Here is an 18963-nt window from a genome sequence, read left to right as displayed (position 1 = left end):
TGACCACTGTGACTGACCCAAACTTAAGGAAAGCTTTGACTATGTACAGACTATGTACAGTGAGCATAGCCTTGCTATTGAGAAAGGCCGCCGTAGGCAGACATGGCTCTCAAGAGAAGACAGGCTATGTGCTCACTGCCCACAAAATGAGGTGGAAACTGAGCTGCACTTCCTAACCTCCTGCCCAATGTATGACCATATTAGAGAGACATATTTCCCTCAGACTACACAGATCCACAAAGAATTCGAAAAACAAATCCAATTTTGATAAACTCCCATATCTACTGGGTGAAATTCCACAGTGTGCCATCAAAGCAGCAATATTTGTGACCTGTTGCCACAAGAAAAGGGCAACCAGTGAAGAACACACACCATTGTAAATACAACCCATATTTATGCTTATTTATTTTATCTTGTGTCCTTTACTATTTGTACATTGTTAAAACACTGTATATATATAATATGACATTTGTAATGTCTTTATTGTTTTGAAACTTCTGTATGTATAATGTTTACTGTTAATTTTTATTGTTTATTTCACTTTATATACTCACTTTATATATTATCTACCTCACTTGCTTTGGCAATCCCATGCCAATAAAGCCATTGAATTGAATTGAGAGAGAGAGAGAGAGAGAGAGAGAGAGGGGGAGGGAGAGAGGGATAGAGGGAGAGAGAGAGAGAGAGAGAGAGAGAGAGAGAGAGAGAGGGAGAGAGAGAGAGAGGGAGAGAGGGAGAGAGAGAGGGAGAGAGAGAGAGAGAGAGGGAGAGAGAGAGGGAGAGAGAGAGAGAGAGAGAGAGAGAGAGAGAGGGAGGATGGGGAGGAAGCAGCACTATTTTAGTCCTATTTCACTGATGACAGACCATGACCAGATAGAACCCAGAGTGATCACTAATCTAGTCCCTCTCTCCTCTCTATTTCCTGTCCTCTTTTCTTCTGTCTTACAGATGGGTGACACAGGAATCTACACATGCATCGCCTCCACTCCCAGTGGCGAGGCCTCGTGGAAAGCCTACCTGGAGGTTCAAGGTAAGCCAGTGTGCTGCTGCCTACTGTCACTGTGGCTTCATTCCATAATGACATTGAATGAAACACATTCAGAATGTAATTTTTTGTTGTTGTTGTTGTGTTTGGAATTTCACAATATTGGCACCACCACAGGGAGTGTGCATGTGAAGGTGTGCGCGAGTCTGTGTGTTTGTGAATGTGCTTAGTATGCCTTCATGTGAGAGACATTTCCATAGTCAGGCATTACTGATAAAGTATTCATTTAGATTTAAACATCTCATGATACTCTCCTCTCTCCTCATTTTCAGAGTTTGGTGTTCCAGTGCTGCCGGCCAGACCCACTGACCCCAACCTGATCCCCAGTGCCCCCTCCAAACCTGAGGTCACTGATGTCACCCGCACCTCTGTCACCCTGTCTTGGAAGCCCAACCTCACAGGAGCCACGCCCACCTCCTACATCATAGAGGCCTTCAGGTAAGAGGATAGGACCAAAGTAAATAAAGTGATGTCACAGAGTATTTGCAATTATTAAGGATCCCCATTAGTTTCTGCCAAGGCAGCAGCTACTCTTTCTGGGGTTTATCATGGATCCCCATTAGTTCCTGCCAAGGCAGCAGCTACTCTTCCTGGGATTTATTATAGATCCCCCATTAGTTCCTGCCAAGGCAGCAGCTACTCTTCCTGGGGTTTATTATAGATCCCCATTAGTTCCTGACAAGGAAGCAGCTACTCTTCCTGGGGTTTATTATAGATCTCCATTAGTTCCTGCCAAGGCAGCAGCTACTCTTCCTGGGGTTTATTATAGATCCCCCATTAGTTCCTGCCAAGGCAGCAGCTACTCTTCCTGGGGTTTATTATAGATCTCCATTAGTTCCTGCCAAGGCAGCAGCTACTCTTCCTGGGGTTTATTATAGATCCCCATTAGTTCCTGCCAAGGCAGCAGCTACTCTTCCTGGGGTTTATTATAGATCTCCATTAGTTCCTGCCAAGGCAGCAGCTACTCTTCCTGGGGTTTATTATAGATCCCCATTAGTTCCTGCCAAGGCAGCAGCTACTCTTCCTGGGGTTTATTATAGATCCACATTAGTTCCTGCCAAGGCAGCAGCTACTCTTCCTGGGGTTTATTATAGATCTCCATTAGTTCCTGCCAAGGCAGCAGCTACTCTTCCTGGGGTTTATTATAGATCTCCATTAGTTGTGTGCCCTTAGACCACTAATTTACTACCGTATATCTACAATGCCTACAGTCTGAGTGTGTGTATGAACTTTAAACCTGATGTGTAACATCCTGTTCTGTCTTCTCTCCTAGTCATGCGTCAGGCAGCAGCTGGCAGACCCTGGCAGAACATGTGAAGACTGAGTCGTATGTACTGAAGGGCCTGAAGGCCAGTGCTGTCTATCTCTTCCTGGTCCGAGCTGCTAACGCCTACGGCCTGAGTGACCCCAGCCCCATCACTGACACCGTCAAAACACAAGGTGGGTATCTGCTCTCTCTTAATGCCTTCAAATGGGCCTCATTAAGCTTCTGTCTAGACCTTGTCCTGTCTAGACCTTGTCCCTGTCTAGACGTTGTCCCTGTCTAGACTTTGTCCCTGTCTAGACCTTGTCCTGTCTAGACCTTATCCCTGTCTAGACTATGTCCCTGTCTAGACCTTGTCCCTGTCTAGACTTTGTCCCTGTCTGGACTATGTCCTGTCTAGACCTTGTCCCTGTCTAGACTTTGTCCCTGTCCGGACCTTGTCCCTGTCTAGACCTTGTCCCTGTCTGGACCTTGTCCCTGTCTAAACCTTGTCCCTGTCTGGACCTTGTCCCTGTCTGGACCTTGTCCCTGTCTGGACCTTGTCCCTGTCTGGACCTTGTCCCTGTCTAGACCTTGTCCCAGTCTGGACCTTGTCCCTGTCTAGACCTTGTCCCTGTCTGGACCTTGTCCCTGTCTAGACCTTGTCCCTGTCTGGACCTTGTCCCTGTCTAGACCTTGTCCCTGTCTAGACCTTGTCCCTGTCTAAACCTTGTCCCTGTCTGGACCTTGTCCCTGTCTAGACCTTGTCCCTGTCTGGACCTTGTCCCTGTCTAGACCTTGTCCCTGTCTGGACCTTGTCCCTGTCTGGACCTTGTCCCTGTCTGGACCTTGTCCCTGTCTAAACCTTGTCCCTGTCTGGACCCTCTGCTGTTCTTACTGTGTGTGTGTGTGTGTGTGTGTGTGTGTGTGTGCAGATATCCCCCCCACCAGTCAGGGAGTGGACCACCGTCAGATCCAGAGGGAGTTAGGAGAGGTGGTCATCCACCTTCACAACCCCACCATCCTCTCCTCCTCCTCTGTCAGAGTACAGTGGACGGTGAGTGGTTATCTCTGCTTCAAAACAGGGCTTTAGGGATTACAATCCCAATGAGTGCCTCTTGTAAACTCATGTACTGTATGCATATGGTTTATGTATTCATTTGATACCTGTGTATTTTGTATGTTTTAGCATAGATTTTCTTTGCTCCAAAGTCACCATGTGGAGTGGCAAGGTCTGGAGCGCTCTGGGCTCACGGTCGATTTGTTTGGCCACTCAGCAGTGCTAATGTCCTAGTGTCCTGTAGAGGACGGACACTGCACTGCAGAGACAGAAAACAGAGAACAGACTGAAACCCTGTCAAAACTCTGTCCATCTGGTCAGGGCCAGTCACACTGGCCAGCACTGCTGCTGTAGGTCCTGTCTGCCTGTCAGTCTACCTGTCTGTCTACCTGTCTGTCTACCTGTCTGTCTACCTGTCTGTCTACCTGTCTGTCTGTCTCTCTGTCTGTCTCTCTGTCTGTCTCTCTGTCTGTCTTCAGTCAGAGCTACACCAACTCACCACGGTCCACTCAAAACACTCCACAACACACAGTCCACTGCATAAGCCGCCCAGCAGCGCAGCTAGCAAGCCTGTGCCCTCCCAGATTGAAAACACCTGACTGCTGTTAAATTAATACAAGTGAGAAGGAAGAGGCGGCCAACTAGTGCTCTCAGGATGAAGTAGGAGAGGGGGGGAGGTTGCAGATGTGGTAGGAGAGGTGGGGAGGTTGTAGATGTGGTAGGAGAGGTGGAGGAGAAGGAGAAAAGACGAGAATAAGGGCAGCTTGAAGAGGTATTAGGAAGTCTCTGCTGTAAGATAATGGATATCTTATTAAACACTGGCTCCATCTCTATCTATTCTATATTCTGTTGGGCTGAAGAGAAGAACAGTATAACTGTACACCTCACTAGTTGCATTAGACATACTGTATTCTATAAACGGGCGTCTCCCAGTTACCATGTCTGACAGCCCGTCTCCCAGTTACCATGTCTGACAGCCCGTCTCCCAGTTACCATGTCTGACAGCCGTCTCCCAGTTACCATGTCTGACAGCCGTCTCCCAGTTACCATGTCTGACAGCCGTCTCCCAGTTACCCTGTCTGACAGCCGTCTCCCAGTTACCATGTCTGACAGCCTGTCTCCCAGTTACCATGTCTGACAGCCGTCTCCCAGTTACCTTGTCTGACAGCCCGTCTCCCAGTTACCATTTCTGACAGCCATCTCCCAGTTACCATGTCTGACAGCCGTCTCCCAGTTACCCTGTCTGACGGCCTGGTGCACAGCTACCCTATCTTACGGCCTGATGCCCAGTTACCCTGTCTGACGGCCTGATGCCCAGTTACCCTGTCTGACGGCCTGGTGCCCAGTTACCCTGTCTGACGGCCTGGTACCCAGTTACCCTGTCTGACGGCCTGGTGCCCAGTTACCCTGTCTGACGGCCTGGTGCCCAGTTACCCTGTCTGACGGCCTGGTGCACAGCTACCCTGTCTGACGGCCTGATGCCCAGTTACCCTGTCTGACGGCCTGATGCCCAGTTACCCTGTCTGACGGCCTGGTGCCCAGTTACCCTGTCTGACGGCCTGGTACCCAGTTACCCTGTCTGACGGCCTGGTGCCCAGTTACCCTGTCTGACGGCCTGGTGCCCAGTTACCCTGTCTGACGGCCTGGTGCACAGCTACCCTGTCTGACGGCCTGATGCCCAGTTACCCTGTCTGACGGCCTGATGCCAGTTACCAACTAGGTTTTCCACCATTAGTCACTAACAACTTTACATGCACTCTTTACATGGCCGTGGTTTGATCGTTTTGGGGGGGTTAAATCCAATCTCATGGCAGTTTCTGGCTTGTATGTTGTTCTTCTGTGTTTCTGCTTAACGCTTGCACATTTCTGAGCCTAATGAAGACCACCTGAGCTGACAGCACATTTTATAGGAGGGATAAAAAATAAATATCTAAAACTTTATAAGCCAGTTCTGCCTGCCTTACACAGGGATGATAATACACTACACTACACTAGAGTACACTACAGTACAGTAGAGTACACTACAGTACAGTGCACAGGAGTACAGTACAGTAAAATACGCTAGAGGACAGTACACTACACTAAGTTACAGTGCACTAGAGTACAGTACACTACAGTACAGTAAACTACGGTACAGTACACTACAGTATAGTGCAGTACACTAGAGTACATTACAGTAAAGTACATTACAGTACACAACAGTAGAGTACAGTACACTACAGTACATTTGTTGAAGGAATTTAATTCCTCTGTTTTAATTCCCAATCAAAATTAAACACTCTGTCAATTCATAAGAATTTGTAAGACCCTTATTTTATAGGAATGGACAGAGCCCGGTCTTAAAAGTCAAGTAACAGCCTTTAATCAAGAGAGTACTGCCACAATACAGGTTACCACAGGTTATAAACTGAAAATGACGTCCTTAGTTCCAGCCCCAATCCGTGCCACATCCGTTCCAGTACAAAGGCTGTCTCTCCAGCCTTCCCACATCCGCCTCCCTACCAATTTAATATAATTTATTGTATCTTACTGGTCCTTTCCTCTGGATTATTACACTAGGAGTAGCCGTTGTGTTAGAGAGATTGTTTGAACTTCGGTCAATCATATTCTCCTTATCAACTCTAACTTCTGCCACCTGGAACGATACCATAGTATCAGTTGAAAACTGGTCGAAGCCTACATACCATAACCTGAGATCCTGGGTATTGACCGCCTTAATGTTAATTCGCACCTTTATACAATACTTCCTCTGCTCGGGAACACTATCCGAAACACCAACCCTTACTATACCCCATCTGGTCCCATACTGGGTGAGTGGATTCATATAGCCCTCTCTCTCCAAATGAGCTATGACCTGTGTCCACGATCAATATGGGAACCTGCACCGATATATGCCATAATATCTCAGAGTCCTAGACTGCCATGTAGTTAGAGACCCCATTCTGGTCTTCATAAACCCCATTGAGAGATCCTTCCCAACCTCTACTCTAACTTCCTGTCTACCCAGATCTAGGGATCTCTTATGCTTGTTGTTTTTGGAACAAAATCCTCATCGTCTAATCCATGGGTCAAATTACCTCTCTCCGCATACTCAAGTAGGACGTGCTGTATCAGGAATATGTTACCCACAATAAGACAGCTCAGACGAACAGCTTCCATGTGAAGCCCCACCCTCTCCCTGAGAACACATCACTAGCAAGAGCCAGACACACCTTCACTTCTATGAACAAAAACAGGGGTGATAGGACAGGGAGGATTACTTCATTCGAGAGATGGCCCCCGGAATTCTGTTAATTCCAGTTCTCCTCTCGAACACTGTTTATTGTTCGACAGTGTCATTGTATCTTACCCTCCCGCCGTGTGATATGAATCCGGGTAGCTCTTTCAGCTAGCTGTCACCAGGAGTCCTTGGTATGGAGTCCTTGGTATGGTGACTTCACCTGTAGTTCACCTGTAATGCATAAAATCCTGGACATACAGGCTTGGTTAACAAACAGTTTCTCATATGTTTTATCTGATTATATCTGTAACTTATATGCCTATTTGTTAGCTAAAAAACCTTTTTTAAATGATTAGTTTCTTATCCAATAGGCCACTAATTTACCGACCCCCCTTTTTGATACCTGGCTCTGCCCAGGTAACAACCTTATATACCCTAAATAATGACTTAGGTAGGATTAGTAAATTATCCTTATTTTCTGACATTATCATGTATGTCCAATTCTTCCTTGGGCATCCATTCATCTCAATCCTGTATCAATTCTCTGTCAAATGTCTTATCTAGTTTAAGAAGTATCTGTGCTATTTATATATGTTCTTAAATATATATTTTTACCGATTTAAACAGTAATTCCTTTCTCTCCTATCTCTCAAAATGCCACTAAGCGTCTCACTGTTTGACTATCTAAAATCATTGATTTTAGAAAAAACATGTCTATAAGTGGCCATCTCTAAAGTCCTTACATTTACATCTTAATCCTTACAATAATCCTTAATCATCACCAATGTCCTATATTCCTGTTAAATGTAATAATATTTAAAAAACCTCCTAATGGTTAACCAGAGCCTGAACAAATGCTAACCATATCAAAATCCTTCCTACACTTTACAAGCTCTTTCCTTCAGGGTTCCTCAGTATTCTATCTGACAATACCATGAATTTAATATATGTTGCATAGTGTGGAAGACCTTATCTACAATTTATCACCCCTATTTATTCTCAATGATAAATAGAACTATTTTCTGTTGTAATCTCAAATCCATAATAGCCAATTCAAAAACTTCACAGCTAATATTGTAAATCAGAATCCTGAAACACTTTCTCTTCAGGGATTCAAACAATAATTCTAAACCCCAAACTAAAACTCCATTATAAATAATTTATCTTAAAATTAGTAACCCAACTAACCACAATTCATTATACAAATGGCTCTCCCCCGGGGCTGATCAGACCCCCAAAAATAGCCATGATAAGGTCAATAGGTCATACCACCCTTTTATAGTCATGTTCCATACTACATTAGACATATTAAAGAACCCTTTATCCTTAAAATAAAAAAAATCACTTGTGTAACTAAAACTCATAAGGTTCCATATGTGAGCGTGCCTCTTTAAAATACCGTTGCACTAAAACAAATAGTCCTAAAAAATGTTTTATGTGTATATATTTGCAAACCTTAATGGATAATCAAGACTTCCAGACCTTTTTCAATTTGGTCGTTTATGGCCGCTATCTCCCCCACTCTCCCCAAGATTATAATCCCAGGAGGCTTCTAAAAGTAAGACACAACACGACTAACTAGCATTCACTATGCTACTATGCTAACTAAACCTAATGATAATTCCCCTTTGACTCAAATCATTAATCATCAGTTTTAAACACTGTCTACGTATATGTTTACTTAAATGAACATGCTACCCTTAGATACAATTAACCTGATAACATTTTTATCCAATGTATTACTTTTCCCCTCTGCCGCAAATGTCGTACATTTCTCAGTGTAAAAAATCCGTAATTTAATCCCAGATATTTAATAAAAATGCAGTCGCATTCTCCCATGGCTCCTTTCATTTACTTATTATAGATAACTTCCATCCGTCCCGGAATAAAGAATCCTACTTAAACACGCCAGAACACAACGTTTAACTAAGTTAAATCAAACCCTAAAATTGACCATAACCAGTAAACAAATAAACAAACCACTTTTATCAGCAAAAAACTATACGAAAACTCACTACTATAATGCTTCAGATGACAAAATTACTCAGAGACTCATGTTTACATCTGTTAGTTCCTCAAGAGAAAAACAACTTGCCCCTGTTACAGATGTCTACGTATCAGGGGAAAAGCTTGAATAACCAAATTCAACCTAGCTAATTTCCCGAAACATATGCAGTTATGTTTTTCTATAGAGGTTGCTTTTCAACTTTAAATACCCTAACATGGTTCCACACAATGGAAACTGTGCTCAAATTCACTGGTGTTACATAAACAATCAAACCCGGAATCGACAACCATCAGAATCCATTATCACAATGTTTTACGATACAGACATCCAGTCTCCCTCTCTCATAGCCTAATAATTCTGATAATCCCTTCACATCATTCGTTTTAAATCTCTCGATCTTTCATGTAACTCATTCAGTCTATCTTCAAATTGTCGTCCCAAAATATTTTATACACTGCCATACACTCAAACCACTGTGATAAACGTGCACTGTCCCTTTAAGATAAGACATATACTTGTTCCCCGTAATGAAAAACAGATTCTATTTTTAGAATACGTTAACTTCTTGTTCGAATTCACTGGCGTTACCTAACCAAAAATCAATACTCGGAAAAACAATCACAACTTTTTATGATTAAACTATTTTATAGTCCAAAGCGTTGCACCATATAGCCCCATTGAGTGCCTAGCACTTCCGTTGCTAGCTGTAGCATCTTTTCAGACTATCTTTACGATACTTCTCCTTTAAAAAAAATGTATTTGGAACTTTTAGCCACTTTTGAAAAGTAACTCTAAGCTATAATGCATTTTCCCTCTAAATGCCACAACCCTTTTTCTCTGTTTAAATTTGAGGAACGATGTTGTTCAGCGTGAAACGACGACGCAAATCTGCCTGCCTCTGTAAAATATATATTCCCTATTCAGATTGAGTTCAGTTTTAAATTCTAATCAACAGAGTAAAACCAACCAAACTTCTCAACTTTCAATACCCTAACATTTAAACGTACCATGTTTTGTGCTAAATTTATCGTATGTCAGTCGATTCATAAAGAGCTATAACATCCGGATAGCACGAAGTTGTATCGTATCTCTCCGTTATTCCCTACATTTAACATTAGGTGACTTTCTCTTCTATGATACATTTATTTAAATACGACTCCCATCTCAATACATTATTCCACCAGATCATTTTGGGAAAAATAGCGTATTACATCGAAATTGTCTCGCCATTATTTTTAATGACTTATTTTTTCAATTCGAGTATAAAACACCTATTAACGTTTTAGTTCATATTTTATACAAACACTGGCAACCGTATTTTTCAGGCAAAACATGCAAATAGGTGAATTACAATCTTAAATCAATTTTAGTCTATCGGTTTCAAAGCTGAAATACGTACCTAGGTGTCCCGCTATTAAAATGATTGTGTTTCCCCGCCAATATTTATATTAATACAATTGCCTTAGTTCCAGCCCCAATCGGTGCCGCATCCGTTCCAGTACAAAGTCTGTCTCTCCAGCCTTCCCATATCCGCCTCCCTACCAATTTAATATAATTTATGACTCAAGGCCTTTTCGAGTAGATAAGCATTCAAATAGCAGTCTGAAGATTTGAACCAAGGAACAGACAGTCATTGTTCTAACTTTTGCCCACGTTCACACACATTATTTTCAGTACTGGGATCAAGAAAGAAAACTCATACATATACAGTAACATTTAGTATTCTGATTAGTACATATACAGTAACATAATAGTATTCGGATTAGACAGTCCTGATTGAAATGTATACATAATTAGTCATCATTGATAAAAATTCCCTTAACAACATTACAGTACAGTACACTACAGTACACTACACTAAAGTATAGTACAGTACACTACAGTACATTACATTGCAGTCCACTACAGTACAGTACACTACAGTATAGTACAGTACATTACAGTACAGTACATTACAGTACACTACAGTATAGTACAGTACACTAGAGTACATTACAGTACAGTACACTACAGTATAGTACAGTACACTAGAGTACATTACAGTACAGTACATTACAGTACACTACAGTACATTACAGTACACTACAGTACACTACAGTACAGTATAGTACACTACAGTGCAGCACATTACAGTATAGTACAGTACATTACAGTAAACTACAGTACAGCACACTACAGTATAGTACAGTACACTAGAGTACATTACAGTACATTACAGTACACTACAGTATAGTACAGTACACTACAGTACAGTACAGTACAGTATAGTACAGTACACTACAGTATAGTACAGTACAATACAGTATAGTACAGTACACTACAGTACAGTACACTACAGTATAGTACAGTACACTACAGTATAGTACATTACACTACAGTATAGTACACTACAGTATAGTACAGTACACTACAGTATAGTACAGTACACTACAGTATAGTACACTACACTACAGTACAGTACACTACAGTATAGTACAGTACACTACAGTATAGTACAGTACACTAAAGTATAGTACAGTACACTACAGTACAGTACACTACAGTATAGTACAGTACGCTAGAGTACATTACAGTACATTACAGTACACTACAGTATAGTACAGTACACTACAGTATAGTACAGTACACTAAAGTATAGTACAGTATACTAAAGTATAGTACAGTACACTACAGTATCCTTCTAGTTCACACCGATAGGTTGTTTTGTAAAATTCATACATTCAATAGAAGCAAATGAATTGATGATTTCAAGTTCGCTAACACGTCATCAGCAATAACTGACTTTAACTGACTGTAAGTGACTGTAACTGGCTATAACTGACTTTAATTAACTGACTTTGACTGACTGTAACTGATTGTGACTGACTATAACTGACTGTAACTGACAATGACTGTCTGTGACTGACTATAACTGACTATAACTGACTGTAACTGACTATGACTGACTATGACTGACTGTAACTGACTGTAACTGACTTTGACTGACTATAACTGACTATAACTGACTGTAACTGACTATGACTGACTATGACTGACTGTAACTGACTGTAACTGACTATGACTGACTATGACTGACTGTAACTGACTGTAACTGACTGTGACTGACTATAACGGACTATAACTGACTGTAACTGACTATGACTGACTATGACTGACTGCAACTGACTGTAACTGACTGTGACTGACTTTAACTGACTGTGACTGACTGTGACTGACTGTAACTGACTATGATGGACTGTAACTGACTGTGACTGACAATGACTGACTGTAACTGACTATGACTGACTATGACTGACTGTGACTGACTTTAACTGACTGTGACTGACTATAACTGACTGTGACTGACTATAACTGACTGTGACTGTCTGTGCCTGACTGTGACTGACTGTGACTGACTGTGACTGACTGTGACTGACTGTAACTGACTGTAACTGACTGTAACTGACTGTGACTGACTGTGACTGACTGTAACTGACTATGATGGACTGTAAATGACTGTGACTGACTATGACTGACTGTAACTGACTATGACTGACTGTGACTGACTGTGACTGACTGTGACTGACTGTGACTGACTTTGACTGACTATGACTGACTGTGACTGACTGTGACTGACTGTGACTGACTCACTGACTGTGACTGACTATGACTGACTGACTGACTATGCCTGACTGTGACTGACTATAACTGACTGTGACTGACTATGACTGACTGTGACTCACTGTGACTTACTATAAGTGACTGTGACTGACTATAACTGGCTATAACAGTTATAGTACTATGACGGACTATAACTGACTGTGACTGACTATGACTGACTGTGACTGACTGTGACTGACTATGACTGACTTTGACTGACTATAACTGACTATGACTGACTGTGACTGACTGTGACTGACTATGACTGACTTTGACTGACTATAACTGACTGTGACTGACTGTGACTGACTTGGACTGACTTTAACTGACTGTGACTGACTTTGACTGACTATGACTGGCGGCAGGGTAGCCTAGTGGTTAGAGCGTTGGACTAGTAACCGGAAGGTTGCAAGTTCAAACCCCCGAGCTGACAAGGTACAAATCTGCCTGGTTAAATAAAAAAATAAAAAAATAAATGAATGACTGTGACTGACTGTGACTGACTATAACTGGCTATAACTGACTGTGACTGACTGTGACTGACTTTAAATGACTAACTGACTGTGACTGACTGTAACTGACTGACTGTGACTGACTGTGACTGACTTTAAATGACTAACTGACTGTGACTGTGACTGACTGTCCAGAACATTTCTAAATCAATATCCACCTTTACCAATATACAATATGATGTTTGCCATCAAGTCTCTCTCTGTACCGTCAGCCTGTCCTGTCCCCTGATGTGTGTATGTCAGTTAGTATGAGAGGCTGCACTGTCCCCCTGATTCTAGACTACAGTTCTCAGTGAGACTGGCCGGGCTGTTCTGGGCGCCCTTTTCTAGCCCCCTCTAACCAGGACCAGACTCTCAGGAAACTCTGGGCTATGATCTCATGGTGCATTGCGGGTTCCACACATCGCTGACGCTCCAAACGGATCCGCTCCACTGGCGACACACAGACAGAGGGATGGAGGGATAGATGGGTGGATGGGCCATTTGATGAGTTAGCACTCCTGTCCCCACTAGCCAGCCAGCCAGGGACAGCCACGTTAGTTAAACTGGCCTAAAGCAACAACTGAACTGTCTATTGATAATGAGTTCCAGAACAATGAAGAGAGACTTTCCACTGTAGAGTCACTCAGAGCACCTAAATAGAGTCAAGCTGACCTGTGTGTCTGTGTGTGTGTATATGTGTGTGTGTTGTCTTCTCCCCTGGCCACTAGGTGGAGCAGCAGTCTCAGTACATCCAGGGTTATAAGGTGATGTACCGAACCTCTCCAGAGGGGCATCAGAGGAGGGACTGGACTGTGTTTGAGGTGAGAACCCCAGGGGAGGACAGTACTGTGGTAACCCAGCTCAGGAAGGGAGTCACCTACGAGTTCAAAGTTCGCCCCTTCTTCAACGAGTTCCAGGGAACAGACAGTGAGGTCAAGATAGCCAAGACCCTGGAGGAAGGTGGGTGGACATGTCTGTCTGTCTGTCTGTGTGTGTGTGTTTGTCTTTGGAGAGCAGCTCTGCGTTTGTGAAGGATTGCCAGTCCATGTGATTAGTGGTAGGACTCATTAGCACCTGGGTTTCCTAGAAGTTCACCACCAGACCACTCTCTCACTGGACATATACAGGAGCACTCTCTCACTGGACCTATACAGAACCACTCTCTCACTGGACCTATACAGAACCACTCTCTCACTGGACCTATACAGAACCACTCTCTCACTGGACCTATACAGGACCACTCTCTCACTGGACCTATGCAGGACCACTCTCTCACTGGACCTATACAGGACCACTCTCTCACTGGACCTATACAGGACCACTCTCTCACTGGACCTATACAGGACCACTCTCTCACTGGACCTATGCAGGACCACTCTCTCACTGGACCTATACAGGACCACTCTCTCACTGGACCTATACAGGACCAATCTTTCACTGGACCTATACAGAACCACTCTCTCACTGGACCTATACAGAACCACTCTCTCACTGGACCTATACAGAACCACTCTCTCACTGGACCCACACAGGACCACTCTCTCACTGGACCTATACAGGACCACTCTCTCACTGGACCTATACAGGACCACTCTTTCACTGGACCTATACAGGACCACTCTGTCACTGGACATATACAGAACCACTCTCTCACTGGACCTATACAGAACCACTCTCTCACTGGACCTATACAGAACCACTCTCTCACTGGACCTATACAGGACCACTCTCTCACTGGACCTATACAGGACCACTCTGTCACTGGACATATACAGAACCACTCTCTCACTGGACCTATACAGAACCACTCTCTCACTGGACCTATACAGAACCACTCTCTCACTGGACCTATACAGGACCACTCTCTCACTGGACCTATACAGGACCACTCCCTCACTGGACCTATACAGGACCACTCTCTCACTGGACCTATACAGGACCACTCTTTCACTGGACCTATACAGGACCACTCTGTCACTGGACATATACAGGACCACTCTCTCACTGGACCTATACAGGACCACTCTCTCACTGGACCTATACAGGACCACTCTCTCACTGGACCTATACAGGACCAATCTTTCACTGGACCTATACAGAACCACTCTCTCACTGGACATATACAGGACCAATCTTTCACTGGACCTATACAGAACCACTCTCTCACTGGACATATACAGGACCACTCTCTCACTGGACATATACAGGACCACTCTCTCACTGGACCTATACAGAACCACTCTCTCACTGGACATATACAGGACCACTCTCTCACTGGACCTATACAGAACCACTCTCTCACTGAACCTATACAGAACCACTCTCTCACTGGACCTATACAGGACCACTCTCTCACTGGACCTATACAGGAACAGTCTCTCACTGGACCTATACAGGACCACTCTCTCACTGGACCTATACAGAACCACTCTGTCACTGGACCTATACAGGACCAGTGGCAAACAGGCAACCACTTGTAACTTAACAACAAACACTCCCAAACCAAACAACCTGTCCTGTGTCCCGAGTTTGTCTGTGACCTTTGCGACTCTGCATGTGTGTGAGAACAACAGCTGTTCCCAGCAGACGTTGCGATTAAAGGATCATATTATGTCCCGTGGTGTTTTCTGCGTGTTAGGGCCAGATGTTGTACTGTTTGAAAACGTCCTGTTATACCCAGAGGTTGATGAACCCAAATGCTACGTTCACATCTGTGCTAATCAAACGCAGTTATTGCGAGTGTAGCGAAAATGTTTGTGCTTCAGTGCAGTAACATCAACCAGGTAATATCTAACAAATATCTTTGTTGATAGGTTGTGATTGTTTGATTGTGGAAATCTTCCAGGGTTATGGGTGCATCCCAGAGTGAAGCATCATGATAGTCATGTGGAATGAATGAGAGAGGAGCTGACTGAAATAAAGATAGTTTGCCAATATGTGTGTGTGGGTGTGTGTTTTCATTTCTCCCTGTTGCTTTTGTGGCTAATTCTGTTGCTAATTGTTTTCCGAGTTCAAACACGATGCCCTCACTCCCAGAAATGCGTGATTTCATTACAGTGAATCAGAAGGAGATTAAGAGTGTTATGCTGTATGTTGTCATGATTAAATCACTTTAGTTATGCTCATTAGTGTAGAATCAACACACACCCCCTCCAAGCGTAAACATTGCAATCATCGTTCTCCTTGTTTGAAAAAACTGTGATTTTCTTTCATTTCCCAAAATACTTTCTCTGAACAAAGAAAAACAGTCATTTTAGTACAGACACCTAGTGAATAGAGACAGTCCGTGCCTCTGTTGTTTCTGTTCTCTTCTGGATAGGATCCATTTATGAGAGCAGTAGAAGTGAGGAGAGAGCAGACAGTGTGTGTTACTGTTGTTTCTGTTCTCTTCTGGATAGGATCCATTTATGAGAGCAGTAGAAGTGAGGAGAGAGCAGACAGTGTGTGTTACTGTTGATGGTGTATTACATTAAGGTGTTATTGTGTCCATCTGTCTGTCCCCAGCTCCCAGTGCAGCCCCTCGTGGGGTTACCGTCTCAGAGAGCGGGGACAATGGGACCGCCATTGTGGTCTCCTGGCAACCGCCTCCAGAGGAGGAGCAGAATGGGGTGGTCCAGGAGTACAAGGTGAGAACACTGGCAGGGACTCCCAAATTCCCCTACATACTCTGAGAGTGGTCAAAGGTAGTGTACTGGGGTACAGTAGTGTACTAAGGTAGTGTAGGTAGGATATATCTACTATAACAACATGTTGGTCTGTAGGGTATATCTAATATAACAACATGTTGGTCTGTAGGGTATATCTAATATAACAACATGTTGGTCTGTAGGATATATCTACTATAACAACATGTTGGTCTGTAGGATATATCTACTATAACAACATGTTGGTCTGTAGGATATATCTACTATAACAACATGTTGGTCTGTAGGATATATCTACTATAACAACTTGTTGGTCTGTAGGATATATCTACTATAACAACATGTTGGTCTGTAGGATATATCTACTATAACAACATGTTGGTCTGTAGGATATATCTACTATAACAACTTGTTGGTCTGTAGGATATATCTACTATAACAACATGTTGGTCTATAGGATATATCTACTATAACAACATGTTGGTCTGTAGGGTATATCTACTATAACAACATGTTGGTCTGTAGGATATATCTACTATAACAACATGTTGGTCTGTAGGGTATATCTACTGTAGCACCATGTAAATATTTGTATCACAGAGTGAGACAAAGGAGATACAGACGGTATGATAATGGTATGATAATAATATGTATGGTATGATACATAGGTAGAGGTTATCTTCTTCCTTTGTGCCTAGTGATCCCAGGTGTAGAAGAGACAGTAGGATGTTACTGTTTGTTGGTGGTTGGAAATGGTTGTGAAACAGTGTCATCTTGTGGACTAGATAGTTGTATACAATGTCTGAGTTGTCCTGGAAGGCTCTCTCTATTCCTTAGTACAGGGGAATTCAACTCTTACCCTACGAGGTCCAGAGCCTGCTGGTTTTCTGAAGAATGGGAGGGGGAGGGGGAATTGCCCACTGGGCACAGATGTAATCTCAACGTCTCTTCCAGATTGATTCAACATAATTTCATTGAAATTATGTGGAAACAGCATTGATTTCAATTTGAGGGCCTTAGTGGATTATTATTATTCACTAGTAGGCTACTCAAGGTCTAGACTACCTGATGTATTATCTATACAGCCATACATTATAGCCCTATATTATAGCCATACGTTATACCCATACATTATAGCCATACATTTTATCCATACATTATAGACATACATTCTAACCATACATTGTATCCATACATTAAAGCCCTACATTATAGCCATACATTGTATCAATACATTATAGCTATACATTATGTACATCAATATAGCCCTACATTATAGCCACACATTATATCCATACATTGTATCCATATATTTTAGCCCTGCATTACAGCCATACATTATATCCATGCATTGCATCCATTATATCCTTACATTATATCCAGTCATTGTATCCATACATTATTTCCTCACATTATATCCATACATCGGATCCATACATTATAGCCAAAGATTGTATCCATACATTATAGCCCTACATGATAGCCAAAGATTGTATCCATATATTATAGCCCTACATTAAAGCCATACATTACAGACATACAGTATAGCCATACATTAAATCAATATGTTAAAGCCATAAACTGATCCATACATTATTGGCATACATTATATCCAGTCATTGTATCCATGCATTATAGCCATACATTGTAGCCCTACATTATATCCTTACATTATATACATACATTGGATCCATACATTATAGCCCTACATTATAGCTAAAGATTGTATCCATACATTATAGCCCTGTATTAAAGCTATACATTATCTCCTCTCTGTGCCCTCTCCTCCTCTCTCTTCCCTCACCTCCACACACCCTCCTCTCTCTGCGTTCTCGTTCACACCCTCCTCCTCTCTGCCTTCTCCTCCACACCCTCCTCTCTCTGCCCTCTCCTCCACACACCCTCCTCTCTCTGCCTTCTCCTCCACACCCTCCTCTCTCTGCCTTCTCCTCCACACCCTCCTCTCTCTGCCCTCTCCTCCTCTCTCTGCCCTCTCCTCCACACACCCTCCTCTCTCTGCCCTCTCCTCCTCTCTCTGCCCTCTCCTCCACACACCCTCCTCTCTCTGCCCTCTCCTCCTCTCTCTGCCCTCTCCTCCACACACCCTCCTCTCTCTGCCTACTCCTCCACACCCTCCTCTCTCTGCCTTCTCCTCCACACCCTCCTCTCTCTGCCCTCTCCTCCTCTCTCTGCCCTCTCCTCCACACACCCTCCTCTCTCTGCCCTCTCCTCATCTCTCTGCCCTCTCCTCCACACACCCTCCTCTCTCTGCCTCTCCTCCTCCTCTCTCTGCCCTCTCCTCCACACAACCTCCTCTCTCTGCCCTCTCCTCCTCTCTCTGCCCTCTCCTCCTCCTCTTCTCTGCCCTCTCCTCCACACCCTCCTCTCTCTGCTGCCCTCTATCCTCCTCTCTCTGCCCTCTCCTCCACACCCTCCTCTCTCTGCCCTTCATCCTCCTCTCTCTTCCTCACCTCCACACACCCTCCTCTCTCTGCGTTCTCGTTCAACACCCTCCTCCTCTCTGCCTTCTCCTCCATCACACCCTCTCTCTTCTCTGCCCTCTCCTCCACACACCCTCCTCTCTCTGCCTTCTCCTCCACACCCTCCTCT

The 18963-nt window shown here is 43.5% G+C and overlaps 1 protein-coding gene across 7 annotated transcripts in view; it reads left to right on the top strand.

The window, feature by feature from the left end:
• LOC109905862 (roundabout homolog 1) overlaps window positions 1-18963 on the top strand; it is a 524894-nt gene that overhangs the window by 445695 nt on the left and 60236 nt on the right. For all 7 annotated transcript variants that reach the window (XM_031795449.1, XM_031795451.1, XM_031795447.1 and 4 more), the window contains 6 exons: window positions 949-1030; window positions 1318-1483; window positions 2319-2485; window positions 3224-3345; window positions 13438-13669; window positions 16214-16335. In XM_031795449.1, coding sequence (XP_031651309.1) covers window positions 949-1030; window positions 1318-1483; window positions 2319-2485; window positions 3224-3345; window positions 13438-13669; window positions 16214-16335 — 891 coding nt within the window. The remainder of the gene's footprint in view (window positions 1-948; window positions 1031-1317; window positions 1484-2318; window positions 2486-3223; window positions 3346-13437; window positions 13670-16213; window positions 16336-18963) is intronic.

This window comes from Oncorhynchus kisutch, linkage group LG18, assembly GCF_002021735.2.
Source record: "Oncorhynchus kisutch isolate 150728-3 linkage group LG18, Okis_V2, whole genome shotgun sequence".
NCBI lineage: Eukaryota > Metazoa > Chordata > Actinopteri > Salmoniformes > Salmonidae > Oncorhynchus > Oncorhynchus kisutch.
Note: the sequence above shows the minus strand (reverse complement) of the source record. Positions and strands in the feature narration are given on the sequence as shown.